Source organism: Haemaphysalis longicornis, unplaced genomic scaffold (genome assembly GCF_048455015.1).
Source record: "Haemaphysalis longicornis isolate Haplotype H1 unplaced genomic scaffold, Haemaphysalis longicornis Haplotype H1 scaffold_9, whole genome shotgun sequence".
Classification (NCBI taxonomy): Eukaryota; Metazoa; Arthropoda; class Arachnida; order Ixodida; family Ixodidae; genus Haemaphysalis; species Haemaphysalis longicornis.
The window spans coordinates 311,180-335,119 of record NW_027526460.1 but is presented as its reverse complement, the minus strand read 5'-3'; the positions used below and the strand labels follow the sequence as shown (position 1 = coordinate 335,119).

General features: G+C 49.2%; 1 protein-coding gene across 4 annotated transcripts in view; it reads left to right on the top strand.

Annotated features, from left to right (window-relative positions):
• Positions 1–1,149: 1,149 nt before the first annotated feature.
• Muskelin (muskelin 1) overlaps positions 1,150–23,940 on the top strand; it is an 84,568-nt gene continuing 61,777 nt past the window's right edge. For 2 of the 4 annotated variants that reach the window (XM_077682590.1, XM_077682589.1), the window contains exons 1-13: positions 1,150–1,276; positions 1,607–1,676; positions 2,837–2,979; positions 3,063–3,151; positions 3,592–3,701; positions 4,348–4,485; positions 4,552–4,606; positions 5,582–5,656; positions 5,845–5,907; positions 5,998–6,110; positions 9,462–9,575; positions 9,643–9,800; positions 22,926–23,085. In XM_077682590.1, coding sequence (XP_077538716.1) covers positions 1,200–1,276; positions 1,607–1,676; positions 2,837–2,979; positions 3,063–3,151; positions 3,592–3,701; positions 4,348–4,485; positions 4,552–4,606; positions 5,582–5,656; positions 5,845–5,907; positions 5,998–6,110; positions 9,462–9,575; positions 9,643–9,800; positions 22,926–23,085 — 1,365 coding nt within the window. In that variant the 5' untranslated portion in view covers positions 1,150–1,199. Of the gene's footprint in view, positions 1,277–1,606; positions 1,677–2,836; positions 2,980–3,062; positions 3,152–3,591; positions 3,702–4,347; positions 4,486–4,551; positions 4,607–5,581; positions 5,657–5,844; positions 5,908–5,997; positions 6,111–9,461; positions 9,576–9,642; positions 9,801–22,922; positions 23,086–23,940 lie in introns of all 4 variants that reach the window. The other 2 variants (XM_077682588.1, XM_077682587.1) reach the window with 1 other exon arrangement.

Below are 23,940 nucleotides of genomic sequence, written 5' to 3'. Positions count from 1 at the left end.
GCAGCAGCCGTGATTGCATCAGCCACCACGGCCACACCAATTTTGGCAATATTCAGACCTCCCCTGATCCTGACGATAATCTTAATATCATTTTTCGGCAGCGGAGGCATTTTCGCGCGCCGGATGATACCCTTCTTCACACTAGCTGGCGTGTTTGTGCTCACTCGGCCGTTCGTGGGTCCCAGCCCGACGTTAGGGCTACCAGCGTTGCCGCCAAATGGTAGCCTTGCCTTGGTCGTAGAATTCCTCTCGCTCTGAATTTTCCAGCCAGCATCATCTGAAACTTCTTCCGGAGCAATGCCTTCACCCTCCACAGCATATTCCACCATGACAATAGCCTCAGACGGCCGGAAGGCCGGCGCGGCCCACGAACACGGCGATCAGGGCTAACACCTCCGCCGGCGTGGTCGAGACAAAAAAGGCCGTAAAGTCACGTACAGTTCACTCACGGAAAAATGTCCGCTATCCCGGTGTAGCTGGTAACTTCCCGGATCCGTTGGGCACAAAATTAGGCACCAACGCGAAAAATACCCGGTCAAAACTGCTCATAAAGGCGGCAGCCGACACGAACACGTCCTGCCACTCCGTCGCCCCCTCCCCCCTCTAGCCACCGTAGTATCACTTTACCCCCCCAGAAGCTGATGGCATCGATCTCATTTCTGCAAAGTTACAATGATACTGGTCAATCTATGATCGGTTTATAGGTTTGGTGCATTTTGTCTAGAAAAAAAAAATAGTTCCTGACCACTGTGAAGGCTGTTAAAATGTGGTAATGGCTGGCGAAGCGTGTACTAAAGGCCAAATGCGAACGGCGCTGCGTTCAATTCACTCGAATTTAGATAAAAAGCCCGAGGGTCGTAGCGTGCAAAATAGCGAGCCACAGTTTGCTTCCAACCGCGCCAATCCCACATCTTTTGTTGTAACTTACAGCACGCCGTATGGTTCCACTTCGCATTTTTAAAAATTCAGCCTGTACTCGTTTGGTCGTGAGGCCGTTTTAAATTCTGCGCCAGCTAAACGCGGAGTAATGCGGGCTGTGATTTTATTCCATCTCACCTAAACTAAACACTTATAACAATTATAATAAAACTCTTCCTTTTAATTTTTATTTTTTATATTTCATATTTATGCATTTTGTTTTAGTATTGTTTTTAGTTATATGAGTGCGGTCTAGTCATTGTTTACCGTCAACTCCAAAAATGGCGTCCGCGGCATGCAAAAAGTTGAAGTACAGCATCCATAAATGCTCAAGTTACACGGGGTCTTACCTGCCAGAGTACGTATCCGGGGAAATATGTTTCAGGAGACCCCAACGTTCTTTTCGATTGGTTGACGATTCCCTCGCAATGTTGGCAGTCGCATTGTGATCTACTCAACGTTGCTCAGTGTCGGTTACTCGTTGTAGCGCGGCAGCTGTTTTCAAGAAGCAGTGAAGTCACCTTCACCATTTATGACCTCTTTTCATAAATAACGTGCAGTTTTTGTTGGACAATAATAGTGCTTGCTATGCTGCGTCATTGTGGCAACCGTCGCGTTGTCCGAGCTATTTGTGTATCGGGTTCAACAGCCTCGCGTGTGGCTCACTTCATTTTCGTTTTTTCTTTAGAAACATACTCGTGGACAAGCCAGCAGATCAGTACTCAAGATGGTCATCCGATTCCAACTACCCCCCTCAGGTCAGTACACTTTTTGCGATTTCTGCGTGGACTTTCTGAAACGTCCTCGTGGACCGTACAAAAGCGCGCTTTTCTTCCTAAATTATTTTGCTGTCTTGAGTGCTTCAGTCTCGTAACACGCTAGAAACAACGTCGAGCGTGAAGAATACTCGAATTAAGGATTACTTTTTAGTGCACTCAAGGGGCAGTTGTAAAATAAGAAAACACTTCAAGATGCTACTTCAAGAGAAGCCTTGATTTTTTTCAGGCATGTAGTGCCATTCGTGGTTATATCACAAGCGGTTATCGAACCCTCCTTCTCGTAAGAATACGAGCTCTTAGAGGCATGGTGCTGTTCAAAACGCTGAAGTAAGTTGAAGGTGCTGGCGAAAAACGAAATAGTTTTGTAGTGTTAAATTCGGTCGCAAGTTAGAACGTAGATGCAGCCACATTTGAAAGGGTGTCTGGGGCTGTTTGAGAGGTGAATGTCAAAACCAATTGCAGCACCTTGTTATTCTGGCATGCAAGTGTATCCTTAAAAGAGGCATGAAGACAAAATGTGAGTTTGGTTCATTGAAGGCATTGCTTTGTCCCAGTGACAATGATAACCAATTTTATAGAAAGCTTCTAACAAATAACCTTAAGGAAAACAGATAAACCCATAACTTTCTTGCCACTTCATTACGATCTCGCTTGTGCAATCGGCGGCTGCCAACTAAAGCGATTGCAAAGAAACATGACTTTTGGATTATAGTGGTGCCTCTGGTTCCATTCTGTCGTGTCACTTCACTGCCAATGTGCATTTAATACTTTGATAACTGTGCTTTTACTGTTCCCCCTTTGTGTCACTGCTTACGTCGTGTAGCGCAAAATGTGGGGCTGCTCTGCATGGCTAAAAGCGTGGCTCGAGTGGGGCTGAGTGAGCTACCAGAGGCCAGTTGTTTCATGCTAAACCAGGTGGTTTTGCCTTCATGGTCCCCTTCCAGTTGGGTGCCTTGCAAGGAGATCGTACATTCCTCGTTCAAAGCATTCATTTCTTACATGTGACCCTCATAAGAGTAACGGATTGATCACGGAATATGTATCAGTTGATGCAAAGAACTCGAAAATACCCGTGTTGGCCACATTGTAGCTGTGAAAGCGTTGGCAAATCCTCCAACATAATTTGTCTTTTGTTGCAGTTTTTGATCCTGAAGTTGGAGCGGCCCGCAATAGTTCACACAATAACATTTGGCAAGTACGAGAAAACGCATGTGTGCAACATGAAGAAGTTCAAGATTTATGGCGGGCTCACGGACGAACACATGCTGGAAATTCTGGACAGGTGTGCAGCCTTTTCTGGCCAACCGTCACGAGGCCTTGTGCAGTGCTTGCTTCGCTCGGGTGACATTTTCCCCTTTTGAACAGTGGCCTGAAGAATGACCACCTGACGGAGACATTCGCACTCAAGCACTCCATCAGTGGCAACCAGTTTCCTTCGCGTTACATCAAAATAGGTAATGTTCTCTTCTCCTCTGCAGTTTAAAATGAAATCCTCAAATTCAGCTCCAGTTCGTAAGTTCAACAATGGAAGTTGTCGTGGAAAACATGCAGCACAAACTAAACATAGAGCGCAATCTAAACGGGATGAAAGTCTGCAAACAGAGGAGATGCGTGCTGTGCTTGAAAAATTGAAAGAGTTCCTCTCAGCAGAAGGAGTGAGCCAAACGACACTTCTGAGCAAGCGAGTTGTGCCGTCGCTTTGATAAAAACCCTGCAGTGTCCGTCTTCAGTGCAGTCCATATTTATGCCTTGCATTTCCCACAGAAACTGCAGTAGCCCGCACGGCTGCATTGTTGAGAAGCGCAAGTGTGCGTAGCGTAGTGTGGCACTCGGCAGCTGGCCCGGGAGGAGCGGTGTTGTCAGTGGCCGGCTGCTGCTCTCGTGGCTGTTGCAGTGCCCATCCAGTCGTGGGGTCCCAGTTTCAACTTCAGCATCTGGCACGTGGAGCTTCAGGGCAACGAGGACCGGGACCTGGTGCTCTCCTCCCTGCGCTGGTTCAGCACGGTAAGCCACCCTGGATCTTTGCTGCTGAGCCCCCCCAGCAAGTGGGGTGAAAAGGGAAAACGCCCGTGGGTTGCGGGCCACCAAGTTCCCCGGGGGGTCAGAATTAATTGGCCGCCCCCCACAGCTTCGGCATGTGCAACCCCCCAGTCTTTAGGACTGCACTGGGGGGCCTGGGGTCAGTTTTGTCAGCGTAACTGGCAGAAGAAGCTCATCAAGCATGTGTTTTTTTTTTTTTGGCTGCTGGTTCTGCTGCGAGGGGCCTTAGAGGTGACAGCTGTGGGTGCTTCGTGCTGCGTTATGTGCGGCTGCATGTATCTTGCCTGTGCGCAGGGTGGTCAGTGCCAGGAGGAAAGCGCGTGCCTCCTGTTCCTCCCACTCGGCGGTGCACGGCACGCGCTGGTGAGGCAGTGGTCAGGCGTGCGATGGTAGTGCACATGGCGAGCAGAACGAGGGGGGTTATTTGCGGCATGGGCAGGCTCACACTGGTCGAGGCTGTGCGTGCAAGAATGGGGGCGTTTGGGGAAGAGTGGTGTCCTCCTCGCCTGCGCTTGCTTGCTTGGGTGGGAGCAGGGTGGCGAAGCTTGTGCGCTGGCCCGTGGGGGGGCCCGGGACGGGCGTTGAGGAGTGGCTGCTGCCCCCCTGCCAGTTCCGGGAGAAAGAGGCGATCCGGCTGTGCCTGAAGCACTTCCGGCAGCACAACTACTGCGAGGCGTTCGAGTCCCTGCAGAAGCGGACCAAGGTGCAGCTGGAGGACGCCCTGCTCAGCAGGCTGCACCAGCTGCTGGTGAGCCGCGCCCCCGAGGGAAGGGGGGGGGGCTCCGTCTCACGCGTGCTGCTCTCCTCCGTGCAGGTGCAGAAGGGGGACTTCGCGGCCTGCGAGCAGCTCCTGGAGAAGGCAGCCAACGGTGAGCACTGCCTTCCGCCGAGGCCAAGACATGGTGGAAGCAAGGCGTTGTTTATATGGGCGAAGTGCTTCCAGGTCTGGTGGTAGCACGCTTCATGCTTGTGAACACTGTTCAGCAAAAAGAAAATACGAGCCAAATTTGAGGTGGCACATTAATGCACAACTGCTGCTAGCAGGCTTTTCTGAAAAATGCACACGGGCATCGTTATTGCGGAAGCAAACAAAAAAAAATGTTCAAGGTAATATTTCAATCGCACAATTAAAGAGGGCTCGCCCTCGATCTTGGGTTCACACCTGGAGCGCCAAGTGCAGCGCTCGCAACGGGGCCCAACGGGGGTCACGCTGACACGAGGTGTCAGTGCAGACACGAGGAAAGACTGGGCGGACGCTGGCATGGGTTCTGTCACGGGAGGGCGAGGGAGCCGGGGGCTGCACAAGACTGCCGGCTGTCGACGACATTTGCAGCTGAGCGGAACAAATTTCTTTGTAGGTCGCGATGCTCTGAGGCAAGGGCTATCTTTCGGACGTTTGTTCCGTGAATTGCCGATAGGGGATGTGCCGTCACCAAGCCACCGTATTAGTACGGCATAATCGTCGCTGGATGCGTTTAATAGTAGCAGCAAACGGGACACCAATCACAGCCGCTGCATTGTGGTGCTGCGGCCAAGGGCTCGAGGGTTGCGGTGCCAGCCACAGTGGTGGCTTTTCAGGGGGGGGGGGGGGGGGAACAATGTTGAGACTTGGGCCCTCGTCCAGAGTCCCCCCCGGCAGGTGGCGAAAATTAATCTGCAGCCCTCAACTGCAGCGTGCCTCAGGTCCTGGGTGGAGTGTGAAGCCAGCATAATTTCAATATTAGCTGGTTTCAATGCTAACATTTAAAACCAGCTATTTGGGAGTTGTCTTCGAGGAATAAGCGTACGATGAAAGGGTGCAAAAAACAAACCTGCCTGTGGAAACGTGTCTTGCCTCGTTCCAGAGGGCGTGTTCAATGAGTACCTGAAGAACGAGGAGTACCGGCCCAAGTGGACACCCATCCTGTGCACCGACAAGCGTACGTCGTTCTCTGCTTAAGCATGGCTGACAGTTCAGGAGAAGGGTCACTGTGGCGGGCAAGCTGGAAGGGGTGTGGCACCTCAGAGGCATCATTTTTCTATTGTCTGCTAGCCCAGCTGGTTTTTCTTTACGAGGAATTGGGGGGAGGAGGGCGGGAGTGCCGACTGAGGTTCTCTGCGTGCGCAGCGGAAGGCAAGAACCGCCCTGGGATGCGTGGGGGCCACCAGATGTGCATCGACGTGCAGACCGGTGAGCAGCCGCAGGATTGCTGGGCTGGCCATGCGGCCCCCCCAAGGGATTCAGCGGGGCCCCATTGGAGCTTATTCCCTGGCCGTGCAGAGACCCTGTACCTGTTTGGCGGATGGGACGGCGTCCAGGACCTTGCAGACCTCTGGTCGTACCAGACATCGACGGGCCTCTGGACGTGCTTGTCTAGGGACACCGAGGCGGAGGTGAGCGCTGGCGGCTGCTGCGGGGGGGGGCCCTCCTTGCTTCATCACTGCCGGCATCTGTTCTCCTCGTGTGCTGCCCACGCCCAGGGGGAATGTAGGAACAGTTGGCAATTCCATTCACTTCACTCGGCATCTCTGATGGAGACAACTTGGGGCTGGCTGTCGCTAACGTCCTTGGACGTCACAACCCCCCACCACAACCACAACCCCCACAGTGGTGGTTCTGTAAGGCGCAGTCTCGCACCCCTGTCTCACGACAACACTAGTGCCACTAGCTGTGAAGGCCATTTATGCTGTGTTCGGGTGGTCGTTTTAGAGCGCTCGGGAGCACTCTGGAAAGCGGCTCCGTGTTTGGGTGGTCGAAATCGAGCGCCCGACGTATGTTCGATGGGTCATCTTAGGGTGTCGTACTCCACTCCGAGCGCCTCTGACTGCTCTTGACTCTGAAATGGGAGTGCCGCCGAAACCTGGAGGCGGTCGGGTCGCGTGAACCCGGCCGCTGCAACTCGCCTATGCTCGCCTTCCCGGGGAAGGGGGGGGGCGTTCGCTGAGACCTAGCCTGCAGTTTGTTGCGGGAGTATTCCGACGTTTCTGCTACTACTGAGGGCATCTCCGCATCATGGCGAAACGGGGATGCCTGTTGAGTGTAGGGGAACCGTCTGCGCTGCTTCTGCAGCTCGAAATCGATGCCGAGGAGGACAGCAGCTTGGCCTGGCTGTTTGCAGTAGCCATGGTGGCCATGCCGCGGCGCCACGGTCGCGTGCTGCTCCCAGATCAGGTATTGGGGTAAGGGTCCGCATCGGTATACTCCGAGCCATAGTATCAGAGCGACCACCCGAATGCAGCACAAGTTTGGCACTGCGCAAGAATAGATGGCATTTACACAAATGTGTATGAGTTCGGGGAACACATTCACTTGAGCTCCTGATCAATGAATCCTTTAAATACTCTTATTTTCCACGTGTGATAAGAGAATGGAATTGTCTTCCTAATGTAATTGTTACTAGTTCATCCCTTGATAACTTTTCTTCTAAATTGTCTAATTTTTTGTTGAATAGTCCTTCTTGATAAGTGTTCTGTACTCCCTATTGCTGAAATTGTCATGTGTTACTACAGTGTGGACCATTTATAACGTAACCGCTTATAGTGCGGGACCGGATATAATGCGGGTTTTTGTGACCACCGGTTTGCCTCCCATAGAACTCAAATGCATAAGCATACCGCTTAAGATGCGGTTGGCCGAACCACAATACCGTTTATAGTGCAGTTTTTCGGCGGGTCTGCTGATCGACCGGCGCAGCTGGGGCATCGTTTTAGGGTAGCAAAAGAAAAAAAGAAATGATGAAATCGGCTATCTGACGCAGCGCACACCCCTTGCTCTCCTCTAACTTCGACACAGAAGAAAAAAATAGGCACCCTTTAGTTCGCGTGTACGTGATAACCACAGCTGTCGTTGCTTGATGCACCTCGGAAGATAGCGACTGACTCCCCGTCCGCGCGTGGCAAGTTGTTTCTATTAATCGTGACCCGCATGGCCCGTTTTCGCACACGAATTGTGCACACCGGCGTTGCGCGTGCGTTTTTTTCATGCTCGCATCTACGATTCCGCACTCGCGGTGGCTTCTTTGCGTGGCAGTGGGAGGAGCCTGACGACTTGCACCAATGGAAAGACGCGCACCTAATGGCGGGAGATTCGAAGCGCCCCGAGCCAGCTAGCCGTGCCAGAGGTGTTTAGGCTAAAGTCCCTCGATCAGATGAAGGGACTTTAGTTTAGGCTTACCACCGCGGTATTTTTTGATGGGCGCTTTCACAAGCAGCGTGGATGGCAGTTTATATTCTACTTTGCGGTCACACTATCAGCTCTTTTCTTGCATGAGCATCTTCGGTTGCGCCTCGTGCGGCATTTCAGCGAGCGGTTAGAAGTTGTCGCTGGAGCTGCCTGCACCGCTTCACGGCCAGTGCCGACGCCATGTTGCCGCCTCTTACTGCGCCGCACACATTACTCCAGTTGTATCCGCGCCTGCGGCGTGTGCTGCACGTTTTCACGAGAAATCGCTCCATGCGGTTCACGCTTTAGAACATTGTGCAGGTAAGCCACCGCTCTTTCCGAACAAGCGAGCCGCGCGAAGGTTTCCACCACCAGTACGTTGCGCTGATAAGCAGCCGCCTTCGGCATCGTGAACACAAGGTGGGGTAAAAAAAAAAAAAATCCCGCTGGCCTTTCTTATCATGTCCTTCGGCATCTTCATAGACGCAAAAAACGCAGCCATAGTCTTTCAAAACACAAACACAACGGAAGTTAAAGCCGCACTCGCCGCTTGTAAGACCGCGCTTTTGCAATGTGAGACCCTGCAGCAGCGGCTGATGTTAAAAATAATACGAAATAAAGACCCTGCCTTCGTTTTTAGGTGCCGTGCGTTTGGGTGATAAAAAATTTAGGATGACTTGAGAGGTAGGTGGCGATTTGGTTGAATTCGCGCATGTTTTGGTTATAGTGCGGTACCGCTTATAGTGCGGATTTTTGCGGCTCCTGCGACATACGTTATAAGCGGTCTACACTGTATATGTAATGCATAATCGTTGTTATCCCTTGAATCGCTATGTGTTTATGTGTGTAGTCTATTTGACGGATGTGGTTGTTTTCACCTTGATCCTTGTTTCTGCTTTTGTGAATTGTACAGGAGAGCACACTTATTATTTGTGTATCCCACAATCCTGCAACAGCCTCCAGAGTTGAGGCTAGCAGTATCAATAAATAAACCCAGTCTGGACAGCAGTGGTCCGTCACTAAACAAAGAAGTTTAATAACGTGTCTAAAACCTAGTAGCAAATAAATATCTTTCCCTGCGTGTTGTTCTATGTAGAAAAAAAGCAAACAACACCTTTGCAAAGCTCTGCCGTGTTTGCTACTTAGTCAGATATGGAGTCCTTACTTAGTACAGTGTGTTGCTGGGCTAGTTGGGGCTGCATTCCAGGGTTACAAAAACTGCGCACACAAGACAAGACAATGGGGAACGGACAGGACAATGGGGAATGGCCCGCCCTGTCCCTTCCCTATTGTCTTGCCTTTTGCGCACAGGTTTTCTACCCTTGAAAAGAGTCCTTACTTGTCGCGGCTTGTGCTGTGAATGTCACCTAAAAAGGGGCTGTACCGTTTTATTTAAAAAATAAATTTGTTTTGTTTAGAAAAGGTAAAGGTTAAACAATGTTCTGGGGGCATTTGCGTCATCATCTTTCTCATTTCCTGATCGTGTCATTCGCCAGTGACGTGTACTTTGCCATGTGACAGGGGCATCAGTCCCTGCAGTAAGTGGCTGCATCGTCTCGCGCTGTCTTGTCCGATGGCCCCAGGGTGGCCCCAGCGCACGTTCGTGCCACAAGATGTGCCTGGATCCCGAGCGCAAGAAGATCTTCACGCTGGGCCGCTACCTCGACTCCTCGGCCCGGAGCACCGAGTGCCTCAAGGTGGGGGGCGGCAGCGGGGGGAGGCTCCCCGGTGCCTCCACACACGGGCGCCGTGCTTGTTGCGCAGAGTGACTTCTACGTGTACGACATTGAGCGGAACAAGTGGACCCTGATCACGGACGACACCGCTGCCATGGGCGGGCCCAAGCTCATCTTTGACCACCAGATGTGCATGGACGTCGAGCGAAACACCATCTACGTCTTCGGGGGCAAGATCCTCACCAGGTGATGGGACGGGGGGCATGCTCGCCAGTCGTGCGTCACTTCCCACCTGCTTTGAAGTGCTCCTTTTGCAAAAGCGAGCTCCGACTGGGTGGAAGCAGGCGACCGGGACGGTCGGTTTCGAAGCGCATCGTCCGTCAGTCACGATTGGAGTGGGCCTCTTCGAAACCGACACGACCCGTTCCGTGTGCTGTATTTCTGGTGAGGAGGCGTGCACCCACTGCGGCGGCTGTGAGGCATTGCGCTGCTGAGCCCGAGGACATGGTTTCGACGGCAGTGGCCACTGCTCAGATGGAGGCGAAAAGCAAAAGCGCCCGTGTGTCGAGATAGGTTGCAGATCCCCAGGTCATTGAAATTAATCCGGAGCCCTCCACAAAGGCGCCCCCACGGTGTAAGAACATGTTTAGGGGCTGACACTGCATACGGCGGTGTGACTAGGTCTCGTTCACTGCTCCATGTGCTTCTCTGGAGCGCCGCCAGAGTGCGTCCCGCCACGGGGGCCTGTCTGGTCACCAAGCTGCAGTGGCCGTAATGCAGGTGCCTGGAATCGTTCGGTGGAGAGACGTGTACGTCAAGTTTTTTAACTTTTTCGTGACCGCAGAAAAATGGCCCATTTTGAGTGCTTCCAGTAAACTTTTTCTTTTTCTCTTGAGCTACTCGACATATTTAAGGGGGAACGCGGCTTTCAACTTCCGAAAAATGACCAAAACCATTTTTTGAAAGCCACATATTCGGCTTCTATGTTTCTTATTCTGTGCGTTTGCAAAGTTTTTCTGCCAAAAACAGTCGCAAAGTGGCACAAAAAATACTTCTGCCAGCCGTGGTGGCAAAATATCAGCGCAAAAGGGCGAAAAAGCTGCAATTTTCGGACCGCTGTATCTCTGCAACGGTGCCACTGGGCGTGGCCATTTTGTTACCATTATATTGGCCGAACAATCCTGTTTCCGGTTCAGGTCACCTCTTTTATCTTCGTTCATTCACAAACGCACGAATGGTGGAAAAAGAAAGATGCACAAACGAAGCCAGAAATAGATGCTCAAGCGCGATTGGCTCTCCGATCGGCACACGCTGAGACGGCCCTCCTGATTGGGTGTTGCTGCGACAACGCAAGATGGCAGCCGCCTGAACTGTGTAGTGCGCGTTTCCGAGTTCATTTTCACTGCTTCGCTCGGCCAGGTTTCTGTTCAGTCATTTTATCTGCTGTGGTATTCAACACAGACGTTGCGATGGGAATGCCTGTGATCGAGAGCCAGATTACGGGAAGTTGCGTGGCTAGAAAGGCGGAGGTCATCGAACGCTTCGTGGTGCGTGGGACTTTATCCCAGAGGGTGCTTGCTTGTGTGCGTGCCTGTGCGTTGTGCTTGTGTGAGGTGTGTGTGCTTGGGATAGCAGTTCATGAAGTGAACTTTTCGTCTGATTTGCGATATTTACACGCTTAGTTATTGCTATGTTTGGCCATAGCCTCTGCAAAGAAACGGCATAGCTGCTGCGCGTTAGAGCATCGCCCGACTGCACAACGGGTTACAATTGTACTCTAGTAGTTATAATTAATGCTGTGATGTTATATTTAATCCTAGGGCGACTTGATGGGCCTTATCAGGATAATCAAAGTATCATATGTCGCGGTAAACACGTGCCGCGATGCGCGCCAGCCATGTCGCCTTTCTCGTGCAACGGTTCCTATCCAGTTCTAGTAATCCCCGCCAACATGTCCGAGTTCGGAATAAAAACCTGTTCGCGGCGTTAAAAATGTGCCTTACTGTCGTATCATTTATTAAAAAATGAAATTTTTCGGGAAAATATTGAAACCAATGCATACATCTACAGTTTAGGGCATATGGCTGCGCTGCGAGGAACATTGGATGCCCTGAATGTCAAGAGTACTAAAAAAATATGCATGCTTTGAAGTTGGAGTTATGCAGATTATTATAGCAAGCTTCAAAGTAGCCCATTTGTATCCATGTGGTACGTAAGCTTTTGGCAATAAACACCTGCATGTACGAGTACTAAGTTCTGCACCAGGCGAGGTTATAAAACCTAAAAAGAGGCCAAAAGTCAGTTTTTAAATTTAAGTAAAAAAAAAAAAAAGAGTGCTTCACTCAATTGCTGCCATGGCGACAACACTGCAGAGGGAAGTTGTCCAGTGCAATGCAGGCAACCAGCTAACCTACTTTGCATTGAAAGCCATCTCCCCACCCCCCCATTTGGTCTGAAAACTGGCAAACTATGTACTCTTCGCAGAGGAGCTGAAAATGATGTTTTGTGGGAAGAAAAAAGCTGGAAAAGGCACTCCAATATCAAGGAAAGCCATGACTTCGTGTAGCGCAAAAAGACGACAGAGGACACAGACGGGCACAAGTGCATACTTCCAACTCGGTTTGTTGAAGAAATGCGTGAATTTAAACGCTGCCTTTTGTCGACGTCACAGCGTTGTGCAAATTTTATCGTGCCTTGCTTTTGTTGTTCTTTTGTCTTTTTTTCTTTATGGTAATGTGTTTACATTCACGCATTTTTTCAATAAACTCAGTTGGAAGTTTGCGCTTGTGCCCGTCACCTCCCTGTGTCCTCTGTCATTTTTTTTTTTTTGCGCTACACGAAGTCATGGATTACTGCTACCAACTAGCCCAAACCCAAACTCTTCAAGGAAAGGCCTTCCGGAAGTCCCATGGTCAAAAGGACATGAAAGGCTACAACCCTAGCGACTTTTGATGAGTGAAATGTATGTTGCAACTTCAGACGCCGATTTCTCAAACGTTTTTTTTGCCACCTTAGTCGCTTGTTCCGGTGATTTCTTCATGACCCTAGGTCTATTTTGATTCCGTTTTTTGCATTACATAACAGTTCAGGTCATGACACTTTGGTTTTCCAGATTTACTTTTCATGAATTTTTTATTCACGTAGTTGTTTGCAGTCTGCATGGTTGTTGTACATTCACCTCTAAAAAACTGAAAACTAAAAAGAATTGTGTTGTAAATATCTAAGACAGTCACGACCTTGTCCATTCATTTGGGAATACAAAGCACTTCGAACAAGTTTTCTATTACGTTTTATAAGCCACTGAAGCTTGGTGCAAGGTGAACAGAAAGACAATTTTGTAAATCAAAAAGTTTGAAAATATGATTTTGAAATTTCTGTGGTGTTATTACAGGGGCATTTCCAGTTGCTGTGCCAATTTTCATCTAAATACTCGAAGAAATAAAAAGTTGATTTCGAAAGCCACGTCCCCCCTTAACATTGCTATTCATGAAATTGTACCCCAAAAATTTCTCTTTTAAGACACTTAACAGCAGTTTTGTGAAAGCTGTAATTATTGACAGTTTATTTTTCAGTGAAACAAAAAAAAAAGCACAAAAAGTATACACAAACAAGAAATAGGCGATTTTAACGAGCGAGAAATCATTTTAGGAATTCTAAGATATACAAAATGTTTCTACATTTCTAAGCTATGATTCAATACAGTTGAAATCAATGCGATTTCAACTGGATATGAATTGGCTGTAGTAGAGCACTGCACGGGCCTGATTTTAAGGCCCGAGCCTGGCCCGAGCCCGCTTCGCGAAGCCCGAGCCCAACCCGGGCCCGTAACACCTAGCCCGTGCCCAGTCCGGGCCCGGGCATTCATAAGTGAGCCTGGCCCGAGCCCGGACCGGTAATTTATTTTTTGGTCTAGGGATGGCCCACGCGTGTGTGACCAGGCCCGGTCTTTGACGCTCAAGCAAGTTTGTTTATTATATCCCGGGTGATCAGACGGAGCATCTAGTCTGTACAAGCACATCATGAACTGAAACGCAACAAATAAGGGTTTAAAAGTGCACATAGTTTAGTTTTCACCGTCTGCAGTTCACGCCACATCGGCATAATATTAGCTCGTATTCTTGCACGAGAGACATCATCACCTTTGATTACCAGACTCTTGGCAACTTCACGTGGTTGTCTAGGCCACAAGTTGGTATTGCTGAAATTTTTTGATCCGTATTTGAATCAACGAGTATGTACGCGCGTTGAAATACTTCACCTGCAGTGGTTGTTAAGCGGTGGGGTTTCTCTGGCACGCGAGTTTGATTCCCGGCCACGACAGCCGCATTTTGATTGGTGCGACATCTAAAACACGTGTACATACATAGACATAGGTGCACAGCTCCAGGATATCTGAATTAATTCATTCCCCTCTTGGGCATTCCTTGTAATCGTATCTTTGGTATGTTATACACCAAAATATAAAATCTTGGTGCAGTACAAGAAATGTCATTAAAATTGCAGTATAGTGACCATCAGACGTAGCAAAAGACGTTTTTAAAACAATGCATACAAATAACAGCAAGAAGCGCGCAACAATGAACCAAGAATATTCATTGTGATGCTCTTTTCTACATCGGACCCATTAACGGCCGGGCCCGCCGATAATCGACTTCGGGCCCGTGCAGTGCTCTAGGCTGTAGCTCTGGCTTGGCGAACCGGGCCTGCGCCTCAGGTAAAGACGGCCAGCCACATTGTTATCACCATCAAACAATGGCGTCCGCCTATGAGTTTTTTTTGGTGGCGGTGTGGGCGGTGAAACTAAGCGTCCTGAATGTATAAAAAGTTACAGACAGCTGGCACTATGCTTATTTTATTCTAAAACAAATGCTCAAACCCAGCCCAAATCATCGCAAATTTCGTTGAAGCGAAAGCAAGCCCGACAATCGGTTCGTTGTGGCGAGGACTTTGTTGCATTGACTTCTATGGCTAGCTGACGGGGAATTAGAAATATTTCGTTGAAGCGGCGTTCGTTGTAGCGGGGTTCGACTGTATATACATCAACGCTGTACACCAGGTTCTGGATTTTTGCGGGCCCACCAACCTAACAGCCCTGGCAGCTGTGCCACTTCGCGAAGCCACTCGAGAGTCAGTCGGTCTCTAAAATACGCATGCAAGCATGCTTGTTGGTGTTCTCACAACAACTCTTTGTCACCGCTGTGGTAAAAAACAAGCAAAAAGAATGGCCGCGTATCTGCTCCTTTCGTTGCAAATGTCGACGAAAGACTATAGTCGACTCCAAGTAAAGGCCTCCCTTCTGTTTCCCGCTCACCTCGTGCTGTTCCTCTCCCGTCTCATTCCTCCCAAGACAACACGCTTGAGATTTGCTCCAGTCAATTTAAATTTACCGTGTTCCACTGCTCTAAGTCAGGTGCCTTGATGCCAGTGCTGCTGTACGGCAGAGACGTGCAAGAATCAAGGCACCCTACTGCAACGTCTATAACCCACGTTGCCTTACTCCACGAGCATTCCAAACAGGAACGGGGAACCTACCTGGTGGAACCTTTTCTTACTGTTGCCGTTTGATTTCCTAACTCTGTTGCTACCGCGCCTATCAAAATCGATCAATTTGATCGATACTTTTGGGAGTGCGTTTTCATAGCGTTCCAGGCGTTGCTCGAACAAGTAAAGCTGTTTGGAGTTAGATCAGAAAATGGCCTTTCAAAATCAGTTTTGTTTTCATTTTTGCAACGAAAACGTGATTTTTGACACGCGTTTGAATCACCTGGGTGTGGAAAAGGGGCGTGGTCATCGCGTCACTGCTACAAGCGAAGAGTGCGTGCCACTCGTAATTACTCTGCACCAGCGTTTGTTTTTTGCTATCAGGGCATGAATGGTGAACCTGCAAGCGATTTTGAATCGTCAGGTTCGCACTCTGACAGTAATAATCCCAGAAATCGGCTGAAAATGTCAAGCAATGCCTGGTTGCTAAGCTACTTTATGATTTTAGGCAGTTTTATTGCCTTTGCGTACGTTGTTCAAAGTACTGTGGTAGTTCTACTTACCCCAGGACCATTCGCGAACAGTTTACAACAGTTTCGGTTTCGTTTCTGCATCGCGAAATTCATATTTAGTGCTACTACGCAGTTACCCAACTTCAAGGCTACCTGCCATGGCGCCTGGAGTGTCCGCGACTGATCCTCGAACAAAGCACGCCGCTCCTGATTTCTCCCCACCGTAACCCGATTTATGCGATAAGAACTTCAGATGCAAATCAAAAGATCACACTCAGTCGCCAGATATCTGTTCCGCCGAGGACAGCGCTTCAAACCGGCCTTACACTGCCAGCTGTTCGCCTTCCAGTTTCGTTTCCATGCGAGGGTATATCCGGGTGTCTAATGTTGCTGCTTAGTTGAACTGTATATTCGAACGGAGTCTCCGATAAGTTTTTGTACTGTTTCATTTGAAAAATGTTAGGTGGCGCTGCAATAGAGGAGGCTCGTTGTGCTGATCTTTTTCATCGCGCAACTGCTACTCGGCCGAAGATCGCAGGGCACGATTCTAGCTCATTGTACCTTATTTTTGCTAGCAAGGCTACAATTGCGAGTAAGAAGATGATAATAAAGCTCAGCTTTATGTTTTGAGAGATAACTGACCGTGAACGACAACAAGCGTGAGCCACGGCGTTCCGTTTGCAACTTATGCATGTTTTTTTCCGCATCGCGTGCTTGTCCCAAATATTGTGCTCGCTGTAAATGCAAAGTCAGCCATTGACAAATGTTCTTATGTTATGTGGGGGCAAATTGGGTGCCTCTGATAATGACAAACCGCCAGATTTATTCCAGGAAACCACCCGAAATTGCACATTTTGAATTGGAGGTAGGGCTTCACCGCATGACACGAGCACCGTGCATGCTAACATTTTTTTTTATATCTGACAAACTGTTCCGCGCAAGTACACATTTTTTCTAGGGCGTGTTTTTGAAATGTTTTCCTACAAAATGTATATTTTAATTTTTTTCTACTACCCGTGGTTTGATATACACAACTCCTTTTTTATCATTTTTTTCGACAACTTGACAAAAATTTTGATTTTGATATTTTGATATTTGATATTTTGATGATTTTGATATATGATATATAAAAACCTTTAAAAAACTGGTGTTATTGGAAAAGCCGTTAAATAATCTGCATTTTGTGTACCTGCAATTAGTGCCTAACCAATTTTTTAGCAGGAAAAAAAAAATGGTTTCTTGGACCCCTAAAATTTATCAATTTTCCGCGATAGCGAAAGAGTTAATGAACGCCACCAGGAGCTATACAGTTAAGCCCGCTTATATCGAACACAGATATATCGAATTATTGCCTATATCGAACCCTTGTATAATTCTGGTAAAAATTACATGCATTTAAAACTTTTTATATTGAACGCGATTTTGCTCACAATGGATATATTGAACTCTCCCGCGCGAGATTTTTCGCTCTCCTTAGGCGTGCGGCAGGCTTTCCCGCAATACACCGGCACGCAGCGGTGGCGCGGGTGTCACTTGCAACTCTCGCGTGAGCTCAGGCGCGTTCAAACCGGCCGTGGCAGTAGAGTGAACTAGCGTTGCATAGTGGACCAGCTCCACGCATGCATGCCGTTGGAGCCAAAAGCGCCACTTGGGCGCTGCGGGCTGTGGTGTCAATGAACTTCAAGTCCGCGCCACTCGCTGCGCTCACTTGCTCGGTTGGCTGGGTTCGCCGTTATTCGCTTGTATCCATGCTTGTCTCTGCCGCTCTGTCAAAGACGCCGAGGACTATGTACCGCTTTCGAGCACGAGCGAAACCGTCGCTGCCGTGGCCCTGCTACGGGGATACTGCAGTGCCATTGTGGGCAGTGGTCTTGTGCTTGTCAACTGTTTAGATACTGTGGAGCAAGCAGTCACCAGCAACGCGTTCGCTCCAAGAAGCAGGCTACACTCACGCAGTTCTTCCGCCACGATAAATTATTGTTTTCTTTCCGAGAAAGGGTCGTATCAATAGTGAACTGCGGGGTGGTAAGAGCTCAGCGTTAGCTCGTGACTCCATCCACAAGATTGCTCTCATATAAGTATTTTTTTTGCTTCACTTTCTATATCGAACTATTTTACAATCCTCGCGCTGTTCGATATAAGCGGGCTTTACTGTAGTAGCGTGGACAACACCAGGCAATGGTTCTCTGCACTTGATGTAGATTTCATTTGCCATCGCAAAAACCAAGCATCCACAATGTTTTTAATAAAGGAACACGGCAGATGTCACTTACGTATTCATTTTCTGCCTTATATTTGCGTAATGTCTTGTTCTTGTTCTTGTTCAACAACGTTGACAAGTATAAACATTGCCACTGGACTTAAATGTTTAGATTTTGGCGTGAGTATATAAGACTATTGCGCAGCTTCTGTTTCACTTTGGCTGGATGGCTTTATCGAGTCACAGACAGACAGACAGACAGACCAAAATTTCTGTGTTTATGTAGCCCAAGAAAGACTATCGTCTTTAAAAAATTTAGTGCTCTTGAGAAGCAGCGTGCGTCGCTCCGCAGCGCTAATTTTACACGAGCGCCAGACTGTCTTAAAGGTGATAATGCGTTACGGCGCGGTGCATTTGGAAAAATATCCCTGCCGCTAGTTCTCCAGACCCTATATATGAAAGTAATACTGCAGTCGTCGGATATTAGGCAGGCTTTGTTTATAAATACAGCGCAAAGTCGAAAACAAACCTTCCCTGCCAGCACCTGTCAAAGTCTGAATGGGAGAGTCTTCATCAGAACTAAAATCTGAAGAATCCACATTGTTGCTGGAGTCATCGCTGCTGCTGCTGGGGTAAAAAAAAAAGAGCATTGGCACTGACATTGAAAGTGCTGTCAGCACCAAATAATTTTGGGCCACTTTAATTTTTTTCGCTGAAACTGCAGGAGTGCGCAGAACAGCAGCAGCGAGAACGCAGCCGTGCGACCCTTCTGAGCTCGTTGCCAAAACACTTTTATGGCAGAGAATTTTATCGCTCATCCGCACGACTCGGGAGAGCATGGTTACTTTACGGACTTTTAAAATGAAAGCTGGCCCTAAACGCGCACGCTCGCCCATTTGGGCCGAAGAGTCTGCGCACAGCATAAGCTGTTGCTTGGGCAGTGTAAAGCGCTGAAGCTGCGAGGTGGTAATGCCTGCCGTGTAGAGAATATTGTCAGATTCGTCCAACTGTGGTTCCTTCACTGTTGGGTGTTTCTAGCCGTGACGCACCCCCAGTGTGGGCTTGGTTTTTAGAATATCGGGGAAGGAGAACGGTGATTTATTTGACTATCATTGCGTCTGGAAAGTAACGCGTCAAAAGGACAGACCGTGGGTGAGAAATCGCCTTTCTTCCAGATATTTTCAGTTTGCCGTGCACGCTTCTGGGGTGGTGACCTCACCGCTTCTACTTCAGGATCCGATGCTGCGGAACTCGCACCCCTTTCCGTGCGGTCAGTCATCCGAAAGTAACCGCGCGCATGGAAAGAGCAGCATCAGCAGCCCACACAATGCACAGAAATGACATGTTGCAAAATCATGATGGCAGATAGAGGTGAAAGGGGACACATACAACATTGATACAACCGGCAAGGGAGGGCACGGCGAGTGAGTGAAAGCCGTGATTGAGCCATATTTTAGTCTATTGGAGAGGCAACGGCGCACTGGGCTAACCTGGCGCGCCGTAGCAGATGCGGGAACAGAATAAAAAAAAAAAGTTCTCGAAACCTGTTGCGGATGTAACAACAACCCTTGCACCTGTAATCGCACGCGTGCTGCATGGTCACTTATCCCGACGGTACAGCACGCAGAGTGACCAGCAACAAAGGGTGCGCACGGTCGCTCCGTACTCTTCAATATACCGTGTAAGAGAGCTTGCAAGTGAAAATACGAGTTACTAGAAAGATTCGACAGATGGCGCGAACAGTCCAGGCGTGCCAGCTTGCGCTATGGTGTGAATTTTTGGAAGCACAATGGAGAACGTCTTGGGACGTCAGCGACAGCGAAAGGGTTAATGTACCCAAAGACGTCAGCAATGTTCCTGTTACGCCTGCGTCAGAAATGCTACCTCCATAGCAAGGAGCACAACCCGCGCTGTTTTGCGGTGTAGTGGGAGGGCTGGTCCGAAACGAACCTAAGGCTACAGATGCGACGTTTTAATGGCTAAGGCAGTGACCTACTCGACGCGAAAATGGTCAGCAAAAATGTCCCTGGCGTTTCTCTGTCCAGCTCATCTTTTACGCCAATATCAACGGTGCCAAGTGATTGTCCATCTCACGGAAAGACAGGCGTGCATGCGCAGAGGTAAAAGACTTATGTGACTCTAAACTGGAATTGGCGGATGTCAGTTGAGAATAAATGTAGGCGGGTCGGTTATACAGTCAGGGCAAATTATACAGCTTTGCCAACATATTGTGTAAAACCAAAATGTACAGTGGGTGGAAACTGGCCCCGACGTGGCTGTCTAAACTTAACTGCTCCACTGCCATGGCATACGGCATGTGGTGTGTCTGTGTAAATGCCTCTTTGAAAAAACTTGGAAGATGCCGCCATCGGTAGCCTCAGTTATTTCTAATATGCCTGACTGAAGATTATCTGATAACTCTGCACATCACTGTTAGCTTCCGGAGATTGTAACAGCAGTAGCTTACCGATTTTTTTTCCCTCACAGCACGACGACCACCGCACTTCAACACGAAAAGAGTCTAAGATTCGCTTGCTTTTCTCCCGTATCACAAAGTTCACCACATTGTTGAACTTGAAGCTCACGAACGCCATTCAAATGAGAAAATACAGAGTTGTACATGGTGCCACAGTAGTGGCTAATCTGAACGCTGACACAAGCTCGGCCGCAGTAAGCAGTTGGGAAGGTTGTCATGGGGTCCGCTTTGGTGGCGTCGGCGATGTCCGCCACAGCCCGATCGTCGCCGTCAGCACTCGCAGACTCGTGTGCCATTGGGTCATTCAGAATGGCACGTGGGAATGCTGGCAGCTCTCTGAGTTCCCTCTCGAGGGTCTCCGGTATTTGAACACCTCTCATCCGGAGCCGCCAACTAAGCCGCATTGCACACCACACGCTTCGGATCGGCCAGACCATGGCCTTCACCTTTACGTCAGGTTTAATGCGCAGTATCCCCTGCATGAAATTTTGAATAGCACCGCAGCCGACATCTTTTCACCGGCCTGCACCTGTCGAATAATGTCCCCTTTCGTCGCTGAATCCAAATTCTTCTGTTTCGGGACCAAGGCTACGACGTAACGCATGCCGCGGACAAAACCATGCACCACGCCGCATCAGTTCCCCTGCGCAAGCCACTACTGGTAAGCGCTCAGGCGCTTCTGGTCGCTTCCCCCTCTTCCTTGACCACTCGCTGCCCTAGGGCTGCCCCCCATGCCGGCGTGCGAGCGGGTGTTGAAGGCCATTGAGGCGACGCCATGCTGCCGCCTCAAGAAGTCGCCGTCATTGCATCCGTCCCATCAGGAGAAGCGTTCGATATGTCGATGTGCCCGTGATCGGCAGTTCGATACGCACGTACAACAGCGCTATACTGTTGCATGGGATTGCCAGGGGGATGTTCAGACTGTTTGATATAGACATTAGTTGGAAATGCCCGTGTTGGATATATCCGTGTTTGACTGTAAATTTGGAACTTGGGCCAATCGGTTCTTCTGCACATTTTGACGAAAGACAGCACGCAGAGAGCACAGCTAAAGGAAAACACAGGAGCTCGTGTCTGTGTTTTCCTTTCTTCGTCCTTGTCTATGCATGGATTTTTCTTTGTGTGTGTAAATTTGCAGAAGTCTCAATTATTTTGTTCAGGGACCTTGTGACTTTCATAATTTTGATAGCGTGATATTTTACTGGTCAGGGAGCTCAGTCGAAGAACGGAAGTGTAACATTGACTGCAACGTCAGCGAAAGAATGCAAAAGGTGCCCGTGTCCTGCGTGATGCGAAGAATCCCGTGTGCTCCTAATTTGGAGCCTTCCATTCTGGTGTCAATTATTTCCACAGGGGCGTAGCCAGAGTATATTTTCGGGGGGCGTTATACGCCACGGGTAAAAAAATAAAATGAAATAGATCCTGTGCTGAAACAATATTCATTCTTCTGTTTTAGTAATGCCTAAGGGTTATTTGTTTCATCGACTGTAATATGTGCACAAAAATATGGGTATGTAAAGGACTCCGAAGAACCATATTTCTGAACAAACCCTTCTTATTTTTTGTTTTTACATTTCACTATAAGGATGTGATGTGTTGATTGCCTGGGCAAAAAGGATGAGGAGGAGGAGGGGGGGGGGAAGATGCGGCACTCGGAAAATGTTGGGGGGCATTCTGACACCAGAATGCCGCCCTCTGTCTACGCCCTGGTTGCCCACGTATACATTCAGCATAAGAATGGCTAGATAGGCGGAACTTTATTAGGAAGGGGATGGCTAATAAAGGGGAGAGGTCAAATTAAGTCCCTGTCACGATGTCAGCCTACGGGGAACGCAGAACGCGGGCGGCATTGGTGCACTGAGGGGGCGTCATCCAGTCCTCGTACATGGACACGGGCCTGTGATGCCGCTCGCAAACATGAGGGTAAAATAAATGTATTTTTGTTCCACTGAAGCCAGAATAGCCATAATGTGTAACAAACACATTTATCACTATAAGTCGCCTTTCTGGCTAGATACAACACAATGCATTGCAGGTTGCCTTTTGCCGAGGCTTGCCATCGAAAAAAGTGCAGAGGCCACGACATCTCACTCAGCCACGTGAGTTCCACAACTATCGGTGGCGACCACAGCGTGGCAGCTGAAGCGTAACGACTACTCCTCGGGGTGAACTCTGGCAGCAGAAAACAGCTTGAGCAACACGGAAAGTGCACGTGCTGGAGGATGGACACGATGGGGCCGCGTTCTCCGCCACGGTGGCCGGCCAGTGTCAGCACCTACATATTCTGACACTGGGCGCCTGGTAGCTCAGGCCCCAAAATTTGAGAGATACTGAAGGAGGCGGCATCGCAACGCCCGATACCCTTGTACTAGAAGAGAAAGGGGTGTCGTCGTCGGGCTGGTCGGGGGCTCCAGTTTGCGATTAAAATTTCCGCGGGGGAGGTCCAGCTGTGTGACAGCGCCCCTGGCGGCCACTGCTTGCCAGTTGCCTTCACAAGTTCATCCTTGTGTTAAACAATCTTTCTTTTTTATTCTAATAACATAGAGCTGTGTGAAACACTTTAAATAACTGTTGAGGGGGGGCTAGCTGCCCTAGGGGTTCTCCGGAAGACGCAGTTCTTTCATCGCCCCATTGGTTCTTGTGGCCCAGTGCGTGTGTGCCGGCTGTGGCCTCCATGTGGCCCCCCTCTTGTCTTGCAGCAGCTCCCTTCCGGTGGAGGACCGGGCACTGGAGACAGCCTTCAGCGGACTGTTCACCTACCACGTGCCCACCAACACGTGGCACAAACTGCGCGACGACTCCTCAGCCAGTGGGCCTCAAGATGTCCGGGCGAGAATAGGCCACTCGATGCTTTTCCACGAGGTGTGTCTCGGCACGCTCTGCTTTTGCTGCGCTGCGGGGAGCGAACCATTTCGTTTCCCTGCAAACAGGGGGACTGGGGCGTGTCAAGGGCAACTTGAGCCTGGTGTCAGAGGCTCGGAGGTTGCTTCTGTGGGTTGTCCTCAGCACTGTTGCTTACTGGTTGACTTTCAGGGTTCGGTACTCGTCTCTGAAGTTACCATTTTTCAGCGAGGAATGTTTCCCCCCTGAGCATCTGTTTCCTCTGCAGGGCCCGTCTTTAAAGGGACAGACAACCGATTTTTGTCGAGTGTATATTCTCGATCCCAGATGAAAGGACTTAAAGCACCTTGACGAGAAACGGTTTTGCAGATAACGCCCTAGAACTTTTTAAATCGAAATTTTCAGATCTACGAGCCGTATCTGTCCCTACCAAAACTAATGCTGGCAACCATGACATAGAGTAGCGCGGCAACATACTTTTGTCTGTATGCAAAATGAAAAACGATATTTAAAAACTTGTTCCCAGCTAAAAAAGTTTGAATCGCAGGCTTCCGTGTTCCTTTATGTGTTTTTTTAAAGGGAAGGTGAAGCGGTTTTAGAATTAAAAGAAAAGTTGATTAGCAGCAAGTACACATTGAATAGTTCATGTGTACGAAATATTTTCGCAATACATGCAATAGAAGGGGCGCAATGAGCAAACAAAAGTGGCCCGATGCCCCGCCCCCATCTCGCCGCGCGATGCCGGAAGACCGAAGAGCGCGGGTGAAAACCGGCTGAAAAACGTCATACCTGGACTTCCGGCTGGATCGGCCGCCTCGGCCATGCTCTTTTAGCCGTGTTTCCTTGTGAATGATACTTGTTGTTGTTGTGGTTGAT